At 43.5% G+C, this 14,267-nt stretch overlaps 2 protein-coding genes across 5 annotated transcripts; one reads left to right on the forward strand and one right to left on the reverse strand.

Moving 5' to 3' along the window:
• Window positions 1-1,493: 1,493 nt before the first annotated feature.
• On the reverse strand, window positions 1,494-10,393 carry nolc1 (nucleolar and coiled-body phosphoprotein 1). 4 transcript variants are annotated; one of them, XM_080781821.1, is made up of 13 exons: window positions 10,269-10,393; window positions 9,856-9,911; window positions 9,145-9,296; window positions 8,926-9,035; window positions 8,707-8,818; window positions 8,346-8,440; window positions 7,338-7,449; window positions 6,727-6,825; window positions 6,385-6,618; window positions 3,766-5,616; window positions 3,388-3,497; window positions 3,169-3,249; window positions 1,494-3,040 (listed from the first exon to the last, which is right to left on the reverse strand). In XM_080781821.1, exons 1-13 carry the CDS (start codon window positions 10,377-10,379, stop codon window positions 2,882-2,884), a joined length of 3,282 nt encoding a protein of 1,093 aa, XP_080637947.1. In that variant the 5' UTR covers window positions 10,380-10,393; the 3' UTR covers window positions 1,494-2,881. The 4 variants fall into 4 exon arrangements, with proteins under 4 accessions (XP_080637947.1, XP_080637948.1, XP_080637946.1 ...); XM_080781822.1 differs by having other exon boundaries at window positions 3,766-5,505; window positions 8,926-9,038; XM_080781820.1 differs by having other exon boundaries at window positions 8,926-9,038.
• Window positions 10,394-10,891: 498 nt separating this feature from the next.
• On the forward strand, window positions 10,892-12,661 carry mrps6 (mitochondrial ribosomal protein S6). The gene is made up of 2 exons (XM_080781610.1): window positions 10,892-11,366; window positions 12,552-12,661. The coding sequence occupies exon 1, from the start codon at window positions 11,004-11,006 to the stop codon at window positions 11,358-11,360; it is 357 nt and encodes a 118-aa protein (XP_080637736.1). The 5' UTR covers window positions 10,892-11,003; the 3' UTR covers window positions 11,361-11,366; window positions 12,552-12,661.
• The last annotated feature ends 1,606 nt before the right edge of the window (window positions 12,662-14,267 follow it).

The raw sequence follows: 14,267 nt of genomic DNA on the forward strand, positions 1-14,267 counted from the left end.
TGCCTGTCCAATTGTCCATGAGTAGCTGTCTGCCTGTCCAATTCTCCATGAGTAGCTGTCTGTCTGCCTGTCTATGAGTAGCTGTCTGACTGCCTGCCTGTCCAATTCTCCATGAGTAGCTGTCTGTCTGTCTGTCTGCCTGTCTATGAGTAGCTGTCTGCCTGCCTGCCTGCCAGCCAGCAAGTTGGTTAACAGAAAATAAATTGTTATGGCTGAGTAAAATAAAATACAATAAACACAATTTGCCTGAAAATAGATTACCCAGCTATGACCTTTTTCATGAAAAAAAATGAGTAGTGATATGGCTGACTGAGTAAAATAAAACAATCTACCTGAAAATAGATAGCTATAAGTGAAGAGCAATTTCCGCAATTACCATTTCCGCAATTTCCTCAATTTCCATTTCTGCAATTTCCGCAATTTCCACCATTTCCGCAATTACATTTCTGCAATTTCCATTTCCGCATTTCCACAATTTCCACCATTTCCGCAATTTCCATTTCCATTTCCAACTATTAATGGCAGCTGGGTTTCATCATTCAAATAAAATAGAATTCTGTCCGTTTAGCTATAAAATTATGTCAGGGAATAGGGATACACAGTATGTCTTTCATTTGCATTGCATCTCCCCCCAAGCTTTTATTTTCGTTCGAGTAATAGTACAACTCTAATAGTATTACTTACTTAATAATGTAATTAAAGATAACTTCATTCAGATTTATTTATTTTTATTTCATTTTCCAGATTTTTTTCCCTTTTTTTTAGATTTTCATTGGTGGGCCAGTCATAATGGTCCCGCGGGCCTGAGGTTGAGTATCACTGCTTTAGATCACTTTCCTGGGGGTCTTTGTGTGTAATATGTGGTTTTAGATATTTTAGATTGTAGCAGTGAGCCTGTTGTCTCTGCTGTCATGGTCACTGGTCTCACTACCTTCCTGGACTACAATTCCCATAATTCTTTGGTGCACTGCTCCTCCTGGATAGGGGGGGGAGAGCTGTCTTACTGAGACATGTAGTCCAGGAAGGAAGTGAGCCCAGTGTCCATGACAGAGACAATAGGCTCACTGCTACAATCTAAAATATCTAAAACCACATATTACACACATAAAGACCCCCAGGAAAGTGTTCTAAACGTCATTAACACATATTCTTTTGCAAAAAGGGTGAAGTGTCCCTTTAAGATAGTTTCAAAAGTCGATACAAGCTCACAGTGCAGTGGCACAAAGTGACTGAGCTGTACATATGCTTTTTATTAAACGTTATAAATGCTACATTTTCTGAGAAAACATGTTGCTATATACATGATCTAAAATGACACAGATGCTTTCCCGGTTTTAATGGGTCAACTCTTGAGCAAAACTGACAAATTGCTCTTATGGGGGTCATAGTGAGTCCACAGCCAACTGCATATAGAATACATGTGGGGGTCGTTAACTTCACATAAAAATATAACCACTGACCTAGAACTGGCTAATCAGAAAAAAGAACTATGGTACCCTTTTAAAGCTTTATTTAAGTAGATCAAAAGTACTTGATAAGAAAAAGAAAAAAAAGGGGGTACATTACAGTAGAATTCAACTGAAATTGATACAATTAAAACAACTTTGAGGTGTGTGTGTGGAGGAGAGGTAGTCTCGCCTGTCAACTCTACACTGGTGATAAAGCAAACCGTAACTAATGGTCTCACAAAACAAGATGGCTTGAAGAGATAGGCCTCATTCACACTGTTGCAACATTTGTCTTGTCCGTGTTTAATGGCCAATGGAAGTCACATGGTTTGACAAAACATTTGTTTGATGGCTGTGTTGTGCCCCCTCCCCCGCATCAAACAAAAATGTTTTGTCAAACCATGTGACATGCATTGGGGGCGGCCATTAAACACGGACAAGACAAATGTTGTATGCATGTTGCAACAGTGTGAGTGAGGCCTTACATGGAAAAGATATGGATGTTGAGATGGACTAAAACTGTTCAATAAATACTTATAAAACCCAAAGTGTTCTCATGTACTTTCAGAGACAATGCCTACAGTCTCCTCCTCACAATTAAAAGGAAAACAAACGAATGACACCCCAATTACCCAAACTCGACAAGAAAACAAGCATCTTCAATTTTTTTAACTAAGACCTTTCACAATAGATGGCCGTTTCAAAATTCGTATACAAATAAAAAAACTAACAATTCATTATGTCACAATGCATAATGAAAGAAACTCAACAGAACTGGAAACTACAGTTTTTTCAATATCCGAACAAGCAACAGAGGGACCCAAAACATAACTGCCAGGTTAACGGTAATTGGTGGTTTACAGCCACCTAGTGGCTAACATGAGTGCAGCGAATGGACCATTTCAACTTTGTGACGCTATCTGGAGGAAGGCATGGTAGAAGACAACTCTTCTAGGCAGCCTTATCCTACACTACACTGTTGGCTTAAAATGAGAACTCAATGGACTAATCTCCATTATCAACTAGAAGCAACTGATGACATCATCCCTGCTCGGCTCTGGGAACACATTCCTCAGTCAGGGTGGTGATGATATTTAAAGGAGTAGTTCACCCAAAATAAAAAGACACAATTTATATAAATTCCATACCCCATGAAGCCTTGAATGTATGGAGATTGGTCCCATGTCCTAAGCCAATAATGTGTGACAATCCGCCAGTCACACATTATTGGTAGGATTATTTGCTTAAGAATGCAACAAATACACAAAACTATCTCCATGAATTGAAGGCTTCATTGGGGTGTGGAATTGATAGAAAATAAGTACATTATTTTTTGGTGAACTACTCTTTTAAGGGAAATAGTCTGTGGGGACTAAAAAGAGGAGTAACACTCCAACAGTCCTATTCCAGTTAGGAAGTTGTAAAAAGGGCTCTCAGTCACTATCAAACTTAATTGAATTGATTGTAGTAGAGATTGCACCTCCCCGGTAGCTTCCTCGCTTCTTCTTCGTCTTTTCGTGGCGGAACGACTTGCCCTTGGTGAACTTGAGTGAGTCGTTGGCTTTCGAACCCCAATCACCAGTGGCTCCACGCTGGAAGGACAAGCACAGCATTGCTATGGATGGAAATGTCCATACTAAACATTCACTTCTACTTCTTTTGATAGTGAACTACTAGAACAGGGATTTGGGGCTCTCTAGGAGACTGGAAAAGAGCTCACCTTGGCTTCAAATGAGTTGTCTGCGAGACGCTGGTTCACGTCGACCTCCTCCTCCCTTACTCTACGGAATGGTACATTATACTGTGTGGCAAATAGATAGAAAAGGTTGCATGCAAGTCTGCTGGTTCAGAAGGCCAGCAATTACTGAAGCAATTTTGGGTTCCCAGAGCCGATTAAAACATTGATTTAATATGTTTTAATGGTCCGAGAAGGGCTTACCTTCGGATTGGCTTTTGGAAACGTTTGTGGCGTGGCGAGCTTGTTTTTCTTCCCCTTTGGTGTCTTCACTTCAACTTCATCCTCAGGCGAGTCTTCGTTGCCATTTGTACCTGTGCAAATCAAGAGGGTAAAGATCTGCAGTGTCAGACGGGCTGGTGACATTTAGCAGTGAAATGTATTTACTGGGCTTGACTGCATGCATGGATAGACAAGAGAGAGCGTGCTTAGAAAGGGCAATACAAACGGGGGAGAAACAAACAAGCATGACCTTTTAAATAATGGTCATTTTTTAGAGACTCCATATACCGTCTCGCTATAACCACATTGTATTTCCCTTGTAAATACCCAACAACAGATTCAATGTGTTTAATAGTTTACCATTTGTTGTGGGGGTGGCGAGTGCTGTGGGAGCTTTAGGTTTCTCTTCCTCATCCGAGCTACTGTCACTAGACGAGGACTCAGCCTTTTTAGCTGGGGTGGTCTTGGGTGTTGTGGCTGGGGTAGCAGGTTTCACAGACTTCTTACTGGCCGCTGCCTCTTCCTCGTCGGAGCTACTGTCGCTAGATGAGGACTCTGCCTTCTTGGCTGGGACAGTCTTGGGTGTCGTGGCTGGAGTAGTCTTAGGAGTTTTGGCCGGGGTAGCGGGTTTCACAGACTTCTTACTGGCCGCTGCCTCTTCCTCGTCGGAGCTACTGTCGCTAGATGAGGACTCTGCCTTCTTGGCTGGGACAGTTTTGGGTGTCGTGGCTGGAGTAGTCTTAGGAGTTTTGGCCGGGGTAGCGGGTTTCACAGGCTTCTTAGTGGCCTCCTCTTCCTCGTCAGAACTACTGTCACTAGATGAGGACTCAGCCTTCTTGGCTGGGGTGGTCTTGGGTGTCTTGGCTGGGGTAGTCTTGGGTGTTGCGGCCGCTGTTGTGGGTTTCACAGACTTTTTACTTGCCTCCTCTTCCTCGTCGGAGCTACTGTCACTAGATGACGACTCTGCCTTCTTGGCTGGGGTGGTCTTGGGTGTTGCGGCTGGAGTAGTCTTAGAAGTGGTAGCCGGTTTTGCAGGTTTCTTACTGGCCTCCTCTTCCGAGCTACTGTCACTAGATGACGACTCTGCCTTCTTGGCTGGGGTGGTCTTGGGTGTTGCGGCTGGAGTAGTCTTAGCCGGTTTTACAGGTTTCTTAGTGGCCTCCTCTTCCTCGTCTGAGCTACTGTCACTAGATGAGGACTCAGCCTTCTTGGCTGGGGTGGTCTTGGGTGTTGTGGCTGGAGTAGTCTTAGGAGTTGTAGACGGTTTTGCAGGTTTCTTACTGGCCTCCTCTTCCTCGTCTGAGCTACTGTCACTAGATGAGGACTCAGCCTTCTTGGCTGGGGTGGTCTTGGGTGTTGCGGCCGCTGTCGTGGGTTTCACAGGCTTCTTAGTGGCCTCCTCTTCCTCGTCAGAACTACTGTCACTAGATGAGGACTCAGCCTTCTTGGCCAGGGCCTTGGCTGCTGGAGTGGCAGCTTTAGGTGTGGCAGCCTTACCATTGTTGACTGCTGGCTTAGCAGGGGTGGTCTTAGCCTCTGTGTCAGAATCAGAGCTGTCTGAGGAGTCAGAACTGCTCTTTTCTGTCTCCTTTGCTGGGGCAAAAATTACCTGGACAGATGCGGTCGTGCCAACACATATATCTTTTTCGTCACTGTCAGAGTTGCTCTCTGCCGCAGGTTTAGCTGCAGGCTTGGAGGCCTGGGGAGCTGGTTTAGCTGCGGTCGGCTTGGCTGGTTCCTCCTCTTCATCCGAGGAAGAATCAGAGCTGCTCTCTGCTGCACTAGCAGGCTTAGCCACAGGGGTAGCAGGAGTGGGAGCCTGTACGGCTGGTTTAGATGCTGCTGGCTTGGCCTTGGCCGGCTCGTCGTCCTCTTCAGAGGACGAGTCAGAGCTGCTCTCTGCAGCAACAGCAGGTGTAGCAGGCTTGGAGGCTGGCTTAGCGGCGGCCGGCTCTTCTTCATCTTCAGAGGAGGACTCAGAGCTGCTCTCTGCCGTCTTGGCTGGAGGTTTAGGGGTGGAGGCAGGTGTAGGTGTGGCTGCAGGCTTGGTCTTGGGTGGGGCTTCATTTTCAGAGGAGTCGTCTGATTCAGAGCTGCTCTCTGGGGGTTTGGGGGTAGAAGCTGGAGTTGACGTGGCAACAGGTTGAACTACAGTAACAGGCTTAACTACAGATTTCGCAGGGGCCTCGTCTTCAGAACTGCTATCCGAGTCTGGAATAGATTTATGAAGAATAGAGAATACAAACAAGGTAAAGAGAAGTCCTGTGTGGAGTTTGCATATTCTCCCCGTGTCCCCTAGGGTAGGTACCCTCACAAAAAACATGCAGTAATCCTGGTCTCTAAACTTCCTTCAGCTTGGACTCCTCATGCAGAGAAGGAAGCATGAGGTCAGTCCGCTGCCCCCCCAGGTTGGCAGAGGAAGTGTAGCGCCCAGGATTACATTAGATAATTGACACTGGATGAAAATCGTGGGACAGAAATTATAGAAAGAAAAGAGAGAGAAGTCCTGCACGAAGGTAGAAGGGCTCATAGGTGCTCAACAGGGACAACTTGCATCAGGAAAGACTACCCAAATAAAATTAACTGAGTGACTAAACCCTGCAAAACAATCATTACTCCCTCCCAGTCAAACTCCTCAGTTTGGAATAAAGGGAGTCTACCAACGCGCCTCAATGCTCTCCTCCTTCGTCCTCAGTGTTTTTGTTTTGAATGCAGGGTGGACATGAATAGTTGCGGTGGTGTGAGTATCGCTACATTGTTACTCCCTCTCAGTCAAACTCATTTTTTTTTTGCATGCATTACTCCCTCTCCGTGATGTCAGAGAGATGCTCCTCCTCAATGTCAGTTGAAAAGAGACTCGCAACCCTATTGGAGGAGACATGTGGTTGTCTATACCCTTCCCAAGGCCAACCATAGGGGTTGGCAGCAACTAATATAACTAATGATGAACTGTTAAGTCCTCATATTTTGCTCTCTCACCTGAACTTGAGGAATCATCTTTTTTGGCTGGGGGTGTCTTGACTGGTGCAGCTTTGACTGCAGGCTTCTCAGGCACCTTTTCCTCATCCTCAGAGCTAGAGTCTTCCGATGAGGAGTCATCAGCAGCTGCAGCCTTGGATGGGATTACTGCAGCTGGAGTGACCGTAGCTGGGGTTGCTGCAGCTGGAGTGACCTTAGCTGCAGGCTTCTTTTCCTCTTCATCCGAGCTTGAATCTGAAAAGAGGCACACGCAGCATTAGCTTGTTAACCTACCTCAGCTCGTGTTGGAGAATGCATAATACATAAGGTGCCAATGACTGCAGCTGAAACATGAATCTTTACCCGAGCTGTCAGAACTGGACTCTTGCTTCTTTGCAGCGGCTGGGGTGGTCTTCACAGGGGCAGGTGCTGGAGCAGGAGGTGGGACGGCACTATAAGCTCCTGTCATGAAAGCAGGGAAGCTTATCAGCACAGTGGTTCATATATTATACAAACATGTGAAGGAACACATGTAGTGTAGGCTGTCAATTATTTTCTCAGAGAATACTCTATCGATTACTTTTTCAAGTAATAGAATAATTTAGTAGTGTTTTTCTTTTTTTACTATTTCTATTTCTATTTCTTTTTGACATCTACCAATCACAATATGGAGAAAATGTGGACTAATCGATTAGTCTGATAAACCAAGTTAAGCCCCATTTTACAGCATCAAGCAATATCTTAAATATATGTGTTGGTTGGAAACTTCATATACCACAACTGTTACTTTTCAGTATTCAAATAAAAAACAAATCAGATCTACAAGCTGAAACGCCACGCTTGGAGCTTGTGGATCCGCTGTAGTAGTATGTAGTAGGGCCATTCATTTACAAAATAAAATCCACAAAAAGTTTGAAAATGATATACATTTTTTAAATGATAATCAATTTACTGTTGCACCCACTTAAACACACCTTTGGGTTTTTTGCTGGGAGGAGCATCTTCCTCATCTGAAGACGAGTCCTCACTGCTAGATTTGGCGACGGCCGTGGTCTTAGCGGGAGCAGTGGGGGGTTTCACTGGAGCCTACCGGGAAGACATCAGGTTATCAAGCAAAAGTTCTACATAATATGGTCTGGTAGGCAACAGGTAGCCATGGAGAGTGATAATGGCTGTACTGGCAATTATTTTTTATAAATAATGTACAATAGGCAACAGTCTCACCTATAGGCTATAACGTCCAAATAGAGATTTTAACCAAACCTTAAGAATGCTCATTATACATGTTGAGAGAGAATGACAGGCAGCGAGGTCCCCATCAGCCATCATAGTAGAATAAATAGGATGTGAAGAGATAAGACAACAGCTTTGCATTGATGACATCAGGTAGTATTGTCTGGAAACTGATGACAGCGTGAAGTCACAGCATGACATCGCCTTATATAAAGCGACGTATAACGAAGAAGTGCATTGGTATAAGCATAATATTGGAAGTAGGAAGGGACTATCTGACTAGACTTCAGACTCAAGTGACTCCCTCCTATCTACCAGCTACAGGTTTCCCTAATGGAGAGCCTCATCCACTGAAGGCCCTCTCCAATAACGGTCTCAGCAACAGGTAGGATGAAAGCATTAGTCTTTGAATGCTATGTTTCACTAGAATTTTTGCGGTTCTCTTGCATTTATAAAATAAAACAACTATTAGTTTATTAGTTTCACATGCCTTAACAATACACTTGTTGCAGCACCAGGTTCTGTTCTCCATTTCTAAGAAGAGACCATGAACAATCAAATATTTCAGTCTCCAGATAAGTGTTTTTTAGTAGTATGCAGTGTAATAATTCAGACAGTGCCTGATCTGTAGTCTAATTTATAATTTTCTATATGCCAAAAACTCATTTGTCAGGTTTTTCAGCTGGGTATCCGTACAGCGACGAGGGAGACAATCGTGCAAAAACGTATAATTGAGGTTTTAGATGTACCTTTGCTGCATCTTCATCATCAGAACTGTCCTCACTGCTGTTGCTCTCTTTCTTCTGAGCTGCAGCTTTGGTGGAGACAGCAGGTGCCTTAGGTTCTAGAGATCAGAGCATTGGCATGTAAGATACACAAGGATGTGAGATCAATATGACTGACACCACGTCGTCCATCCATGTCCACACAACGTGTTCACTTTAAAACTTTTTTGAAATGAACATACCCCTGTCCATATAGGTGTTTTAGGACCAGAAACTATCTCCATCCATACCAACTCACACCTGAGCCTTGTGTTGAGCTCTTATTTAAATCATTAATGATAGTAATTTACATTTGATGTAAATAGTTTGTCCATAATAAACTCACTAGGTGCAGCAACTTTGGCTGCTGTCTTTTCATCCTCTGAATCCGATTCTTCACTGCTAGAGCTGGCATCCTTTTTCCTCGTCGGTGCTGCAGCTGCAGGTTTCAGTGGAACCTGCGTTCAGAAAATACTTTTTTTAACAGTGGAACAGACACAAAGTGACATGATAACTCTGCATTGTCAGAATGTTTTATTATTTGATTACCCCCCTCCCCCCCAACCTTTGCTGGAGCCTTGACAGTCACTGCTTCATCCTCACTGGAGTCCTCGCTGCTGCTAGATGCTTTAGCAGCTGCCTTAGCCGGTGCTACCTTAGCAGGTGCAACCGTGGCTGCTGGAAGCACATGAAAGCATCCGATAAAGTTACAAATGTTTGCAGTGGATTTAACATCACATCTTGTTTTAATTCAAGGTGTCCATTAGTTGAACAATAGACATACCTGCAGGCGCAGTATCTTCTGCCTCGCTGCTTGACTCCTCACTGCCAGAGCTATCTGCGTTGGTCTTTGCCTTTTTGGCAGAAGTTGGACCACTGGTATCTTCAGATGGACCATTGGTATCTTCAGCTTTTCGTTTCTTATTTTCGGGCGACCTGGGAAGAAATGTTCGTAATGTCAGAAGCACTACCAGTACCGATTAAACGTGGAGCGTGTAGAGCTGGGCGATAAAACGATCTTGATAGTGATGCAGCACAGTTAGATGGTTGGTGCTAACCCAAACAGGAGGAAACTAATATTTTCCAAACAGACGCATTGTCTTTTGCCCCTTATGGAAAGTGATCAAAATGAGCAAGGATATTCATCACTATTATATATATATATATATATCGTCATAAACAGATGGAAAAATTGATCATGATAATCATATTTTTTGCCATATTGCCCTGTTGGGTGTACATGTTAGTGTGTGTGTGTGTGTGTGTGTGTGTGTGTGGGGGGGGGGGGGGTACTTTGGACATTTAAACTTACTGTATACTGATGTACAGTAAATTGTTGTCATGTGTATCAATACATCACACCCTAAAAGAAAATAGCTGCAGGGGTCAGTGTTAACATTACGTAACCCCCCCCAAAAAAAGAAGAAAAAAAAGAGGGGGGTCCAGTGGTCGCCCCACTGGACAAAATGTGCCAAGCAGTTAACAAGTCACTCACTTCGCCCAGAAGTTGTAGATGTTGACAAGGCTCTCTTCATTTTGATCTTGTGGATTCTGGGGAAACACATATTGCAATAAATCATGAACCCTGAAAATCTAATAATTGTACTTTTATCTGGCTGGCACATATCCGTTGAAGGCATCAATATGATGCGAGCTGATAAGTGTGTAGAGACATCATTAATTCAAACTGGACAACTAGCGGCTGCAATACAAATGACCTAAAGACAAGCCAACAATTAAATACAACACATATAAGCTAGATCTGGCATTGTGAGCAAGCGACACCGTTGTACGACATACGAATCCCTCCTCGTGTGAGTCAGAGGCAGATCAGTATAGTTAAACAACCTAAACTTAGCGACAGAGCAGCTGTAGATTAGAGACAAACGCGCACAACGATCCTCTCACCACTTTAGCCTGCTTGATGAACTGCTGGGCAGCCTTGGCGAACTTGTTCTCCAGTAAAAAGGAATAAACGTGCTTGAACAGATCACTGGGCACTGCATTCTGCTCCGCCATTTTCACACCACGCTCGAAACGCGACGGTTCGTGTTCGGTCACATGTGGGCGCGGTGGGCGTGTTGCTGAACAGCGAAACAGGCGGCGCACAATAACCACATCATCATCATACTGTAAATGTGTTTGATTTGTTTCATGAAATATTTCTGCTTTTAGATATGGTCCCCCCCCCCCCCCCCCCCACACTATGTCTTATAAGTCTGGGTTGCGTTGTCAACGCTTTACATATTGTTCTATAATGCTTTATTTCGGTCGTATATGCCTATGGTCGTTCCACTAGACTGGGATCAACTCACTCTGCCGTTTGCGTATCCTGTCTAGAGCGGATATGAAAACCGCGCGTGTGTGCACGTGCATTATATGTGTGGAAATGGACGGATGCTGTAAACGCTAGGCGGGCTCTAGACCAGATGTGAGCTCTTCAACAGCAAACAGCTTGGTGGCGTTTGTTTCCTTCCACGGTCCCATACATTATACGTAAACAAACTCCTCCTCTTCCTTAGAGTCATTAAACAAAACATGGACGTCTTTCATTCTATTTCTAACCCAAAGCTTTAGAAATGACATTTGTCTTCGTTAGTTTGATAAGCATTGTTTTGTGTGTGTTCTGTTCACCTTGAAGCCATGCCCCGGTACGAGCTTGCCCTCATCGTGAAGGCCATGCAGCGGCCCGAGACCGCAGCGGCGCTCCGGAGGACGGTGGAGACCTTGATGGAGCGGGGCGCAGTGGTCAGAGAGCTGGAGAACCTGGGAGAGAGACTGCTGCCCTACAGGATCTCCAAACACAACGAGCGGCACACACGAGGCTCGTACTTTTTGATTGATTTCCACGCAGCGCCCAACGTCCTCACGGGCATTCTGGATCACATGCAACGCGACGTGGACTTGGTGAGGCAGACTATATTGAAGAAAGACCCCGTGGTCTCCAAAAGACCTTGCTGTGGTGGCCCTCCTAAAGCCCAGAACGACGCCCAAAAGTGAACGAATGTAAGCACTATATTTCCTGCACTATACGTGCATCGAGTGATCTTGGCACATAGAAGTTGATCTATTGAAGATCCTGACCTTCAAAGTACATACTGCAATAACAATGTAAAATGTGTTAGCCTTAAGGCCATTGGAGCTAGGCTATTATAGATGTGTGATACAAGTGTTCTGTAGTGTAAAGGTCCGTCCAACGGTCCAACTGTCCAAGCTTCTCCTCGGTGGTCAGTAGGAATACAGTAGGCCTACACTGAGGACACTAGCAGCACTGACTGTACTCGTCCAATGTAATTTCGATTATGCAAGAATTAAAAGGCAAAGGTATCCAAAACAAACCTGCAGAGTGCAGACTAATACAAACTGGTCGGGTTACTAGTAGCCTACTAGTAGACCTTACACCCAGAACTCAGGGTAAAGCAACTTGTAATGGGCCTGGTCTTCAAGATGCTGGGCATGTACCTAAATAAAAATCACACCTGTGTGAAGTGAGGGGCGCTAATATATTAAAGTCTAACTCATGTTGATTAGGTGATGTAATGGTTTTGTAAAAAAAACGGTGCCAACACAAACATTAAACGCCATTAACAATAAAGAGACAATATGACGTAAACGACACATTATGACGTAAATTTTCCCTTCATTGTCAATGCGTTAAACCTGTGTATAGGAAAGGCTAGCGCCCCTCAAAAACACAAACCAGAAGGAGCCCCACTGATCTCACTGAACCCATTTTCGGCACAAAAAAAGTGGTAAAATTTGTTCTAGTGCTATTCTGCCAGAATGTGGAATGTCAAAGTGTGTGACTCCATACCCCCGCCAAAACAAAACAAAATACCTACAGGTTGCTGCAAATTGTAACTGGCCCATGTAAAAAAAGAAAAAAGTCCAAGCTTATCAACGGAAATGTTTGTACATTCACTCAGATACTCATTGTTGATAATCAATCTATCTATCACGCATTATGTCAATGTTAGCCAATGTACAGTATATTCTGCAAAAGACAACCAGATTAGTGTAACCGTGTTCGAAGGCTGAGATAATACATAGAGCAAAAGAAACAAGACATGTCTACCTGAGTGATCACAACACTTCCACATCCAACACAGATGGTGTTGGATGTGGGTGTGTGTGTGTGTGTGTGGTAATTTCTGTTTCATGTCTGTAATAACGGCTGTCTTTGTTTTACAGGGCTTTGACATCACAGCTAGAAGACATGCAATATGAAGTTTCCCTCTTTCATTTCTCACGTTGGCCTGCAGTTGGTGATATATTGTCATAAAACACTTTTTTGTACCTTACATTTATGAGTTCTGCTTTTTTTCTCCATTTGAAATGGACTTTAGATTACCGGTATGTTTGTGCCAGTGAATACAGTTTCAGTGCTCGTTCTCACCAAATCCTCTTTCTAGTTTTTTCTACTGCTAACTCTTTTTCAGTCTTTCCCTGGATGTGCTAGTTGACCATTAACCTCTTAAGCCCTGTATCATTGTATGACAAATTGCATAAATAACTGATCTAGACAGTTGCGATGCACCGCGTTGTGAGCTTGTAGATCTACTATTTTAGAATAAAAATAATAAATAACTGCTCAAAATAGGAATCCCGGGGTTAAGAACCTCCCTGTCCCCAGTTAACCCCTGGGGTAAAAAAAAGGTTTTTGGCTAGAGGGCCCATCCTTCATCCAAGGATAGAGAGGGGCCTTCCTCCAATAATGATCGAGCAGAGGCGGGCCTTGTTGTGCGTGCTGTTGGCCTGTTGCGCGTCCCCCCACTGTAGAGCGTGTGCATGTGCACAATCATCTGTTACCGGGGCAGACCAGGGGCTTTTCCAAATCACTGAATGCTCATCTACTAGAAGTTGAAGTACTGTAGAACATTTCAGTTCTCTATCAGATGTTCCTCTTTATGGTTTTATATCCTCACAAGGACAACATACCTAATTGTATTTAACCCATTTTGGGCGGGAACCCCTTTTGGTGTTTTAAAGGAGAATTCCATACTAAAAGGCTTTCTTACCTTTCTTTGTAGTCGTTACGTCCCCACCAAAGAGGTCCAGGTGTTATTTTGTGAAATATGAAATGAATTGCATTGAATTGAATGGGATGTATGGGGTGTTGTGCTAATTCGCTTATTTCCATCGAAATAAGTAGTAAAGTGTGCCGCTTGGGTTATTATTTACATTATGAAGAGAGGATATATACAAAAAAATTATAACTTTGAGCGATGGAAATAAGCGAATTTGCACAACACCCCATACATCCCATTCAATTCAATGCAATTCATTTAGGGCTTATGGTAGGGGAAATAGCCAATAAGGAGCTTTTGCACAAAATAACACCTGGACATTTTTTAATCTAATGTGCTCTCGGTCGAAATGGGTTAACTTGTGTGACATTTGCTATTTGTTTGCAAACTGAACTTGTAACCGCATTATAGGGATAGTTCTGTTTTTAATTTTTGGTTTTATAATACACTTCCCAAGGAACTGGTCAAACGTCAAAACTCTTTTAAATCTGCTTTTCTGTTACTGATATTATACAGTATGTCCACTGTAGGTTTGTTGTCATGTTTTAGCAATGCTAATGGAAATTAATTGTGTTAGCTAATAGCTAGCCATTATTCTGCTTTTAATCTACTAACCTAAACCAGATACAGGCTACTATTTGATAGGAGTGCTACAGTACAACTTGCTAACAAGCCTCATGTGGACATTTCTCATTAACCATAGTGCTGTTTTTTAAAGGGTTTTACCGTGGGAAGAATGATATCAAATCAAACCCAAATATTAAAAACAGAATTATAATGCAAGCCATCACAAGCATATCTGTATGCTTATGCAGATGAAAGTGAATCAGACAACACACATACTTTTCAGAGACGAAGACAGGTCAAACTTGTTTTCCTT

Source organism: Protomyctophum bolini (assembly GCF_963924005.1).
Source record: "Protomyctophum bolini genome assembly, chromosome: 14".
NCBI lineage: Eukaryota > Metazoa > Chordata > Actinopteri > Myctophiformes > Myctophidae > Protomyctophum > Protomyctophum bolini.

What these genes read in the sequence shown, in the direction of transcription:
- nolc1 (XM_080781820.1), bottom strand. Translation starts at nt 10,379, where the DNA reads ATGGCGGAGCAGAATGCAGTGCCCAGTGATCTGTTCAAGCACGTTTAT. An exon ending in CTGTCAAGGCTCCAGCAAAG is followed by an intron (nt 8,819 to 8,925) that starts GTTGGGGGGGAG and finishes TTCTGAACGCAG; the next exon opens with GTTCCACTGAAACCTGCAGC. An exon ending in GTCCAGTTCTGACAGCTCGG is followed by an intron (nt 6,619 to 6,726) that starts GTAAAGATTCAT and finishes GCCTCTTTTCAG; the next exon opens with ATTCAAGCTCGGATGAAGAG.
- mrps6 (XM_080781610.1), top strand. Translation starts at nt 11,004, where the DNA reads ATGCCCCGGTACGAGCTTGCCCTCATCGTGAAGGCCATGCAGCGGCCC.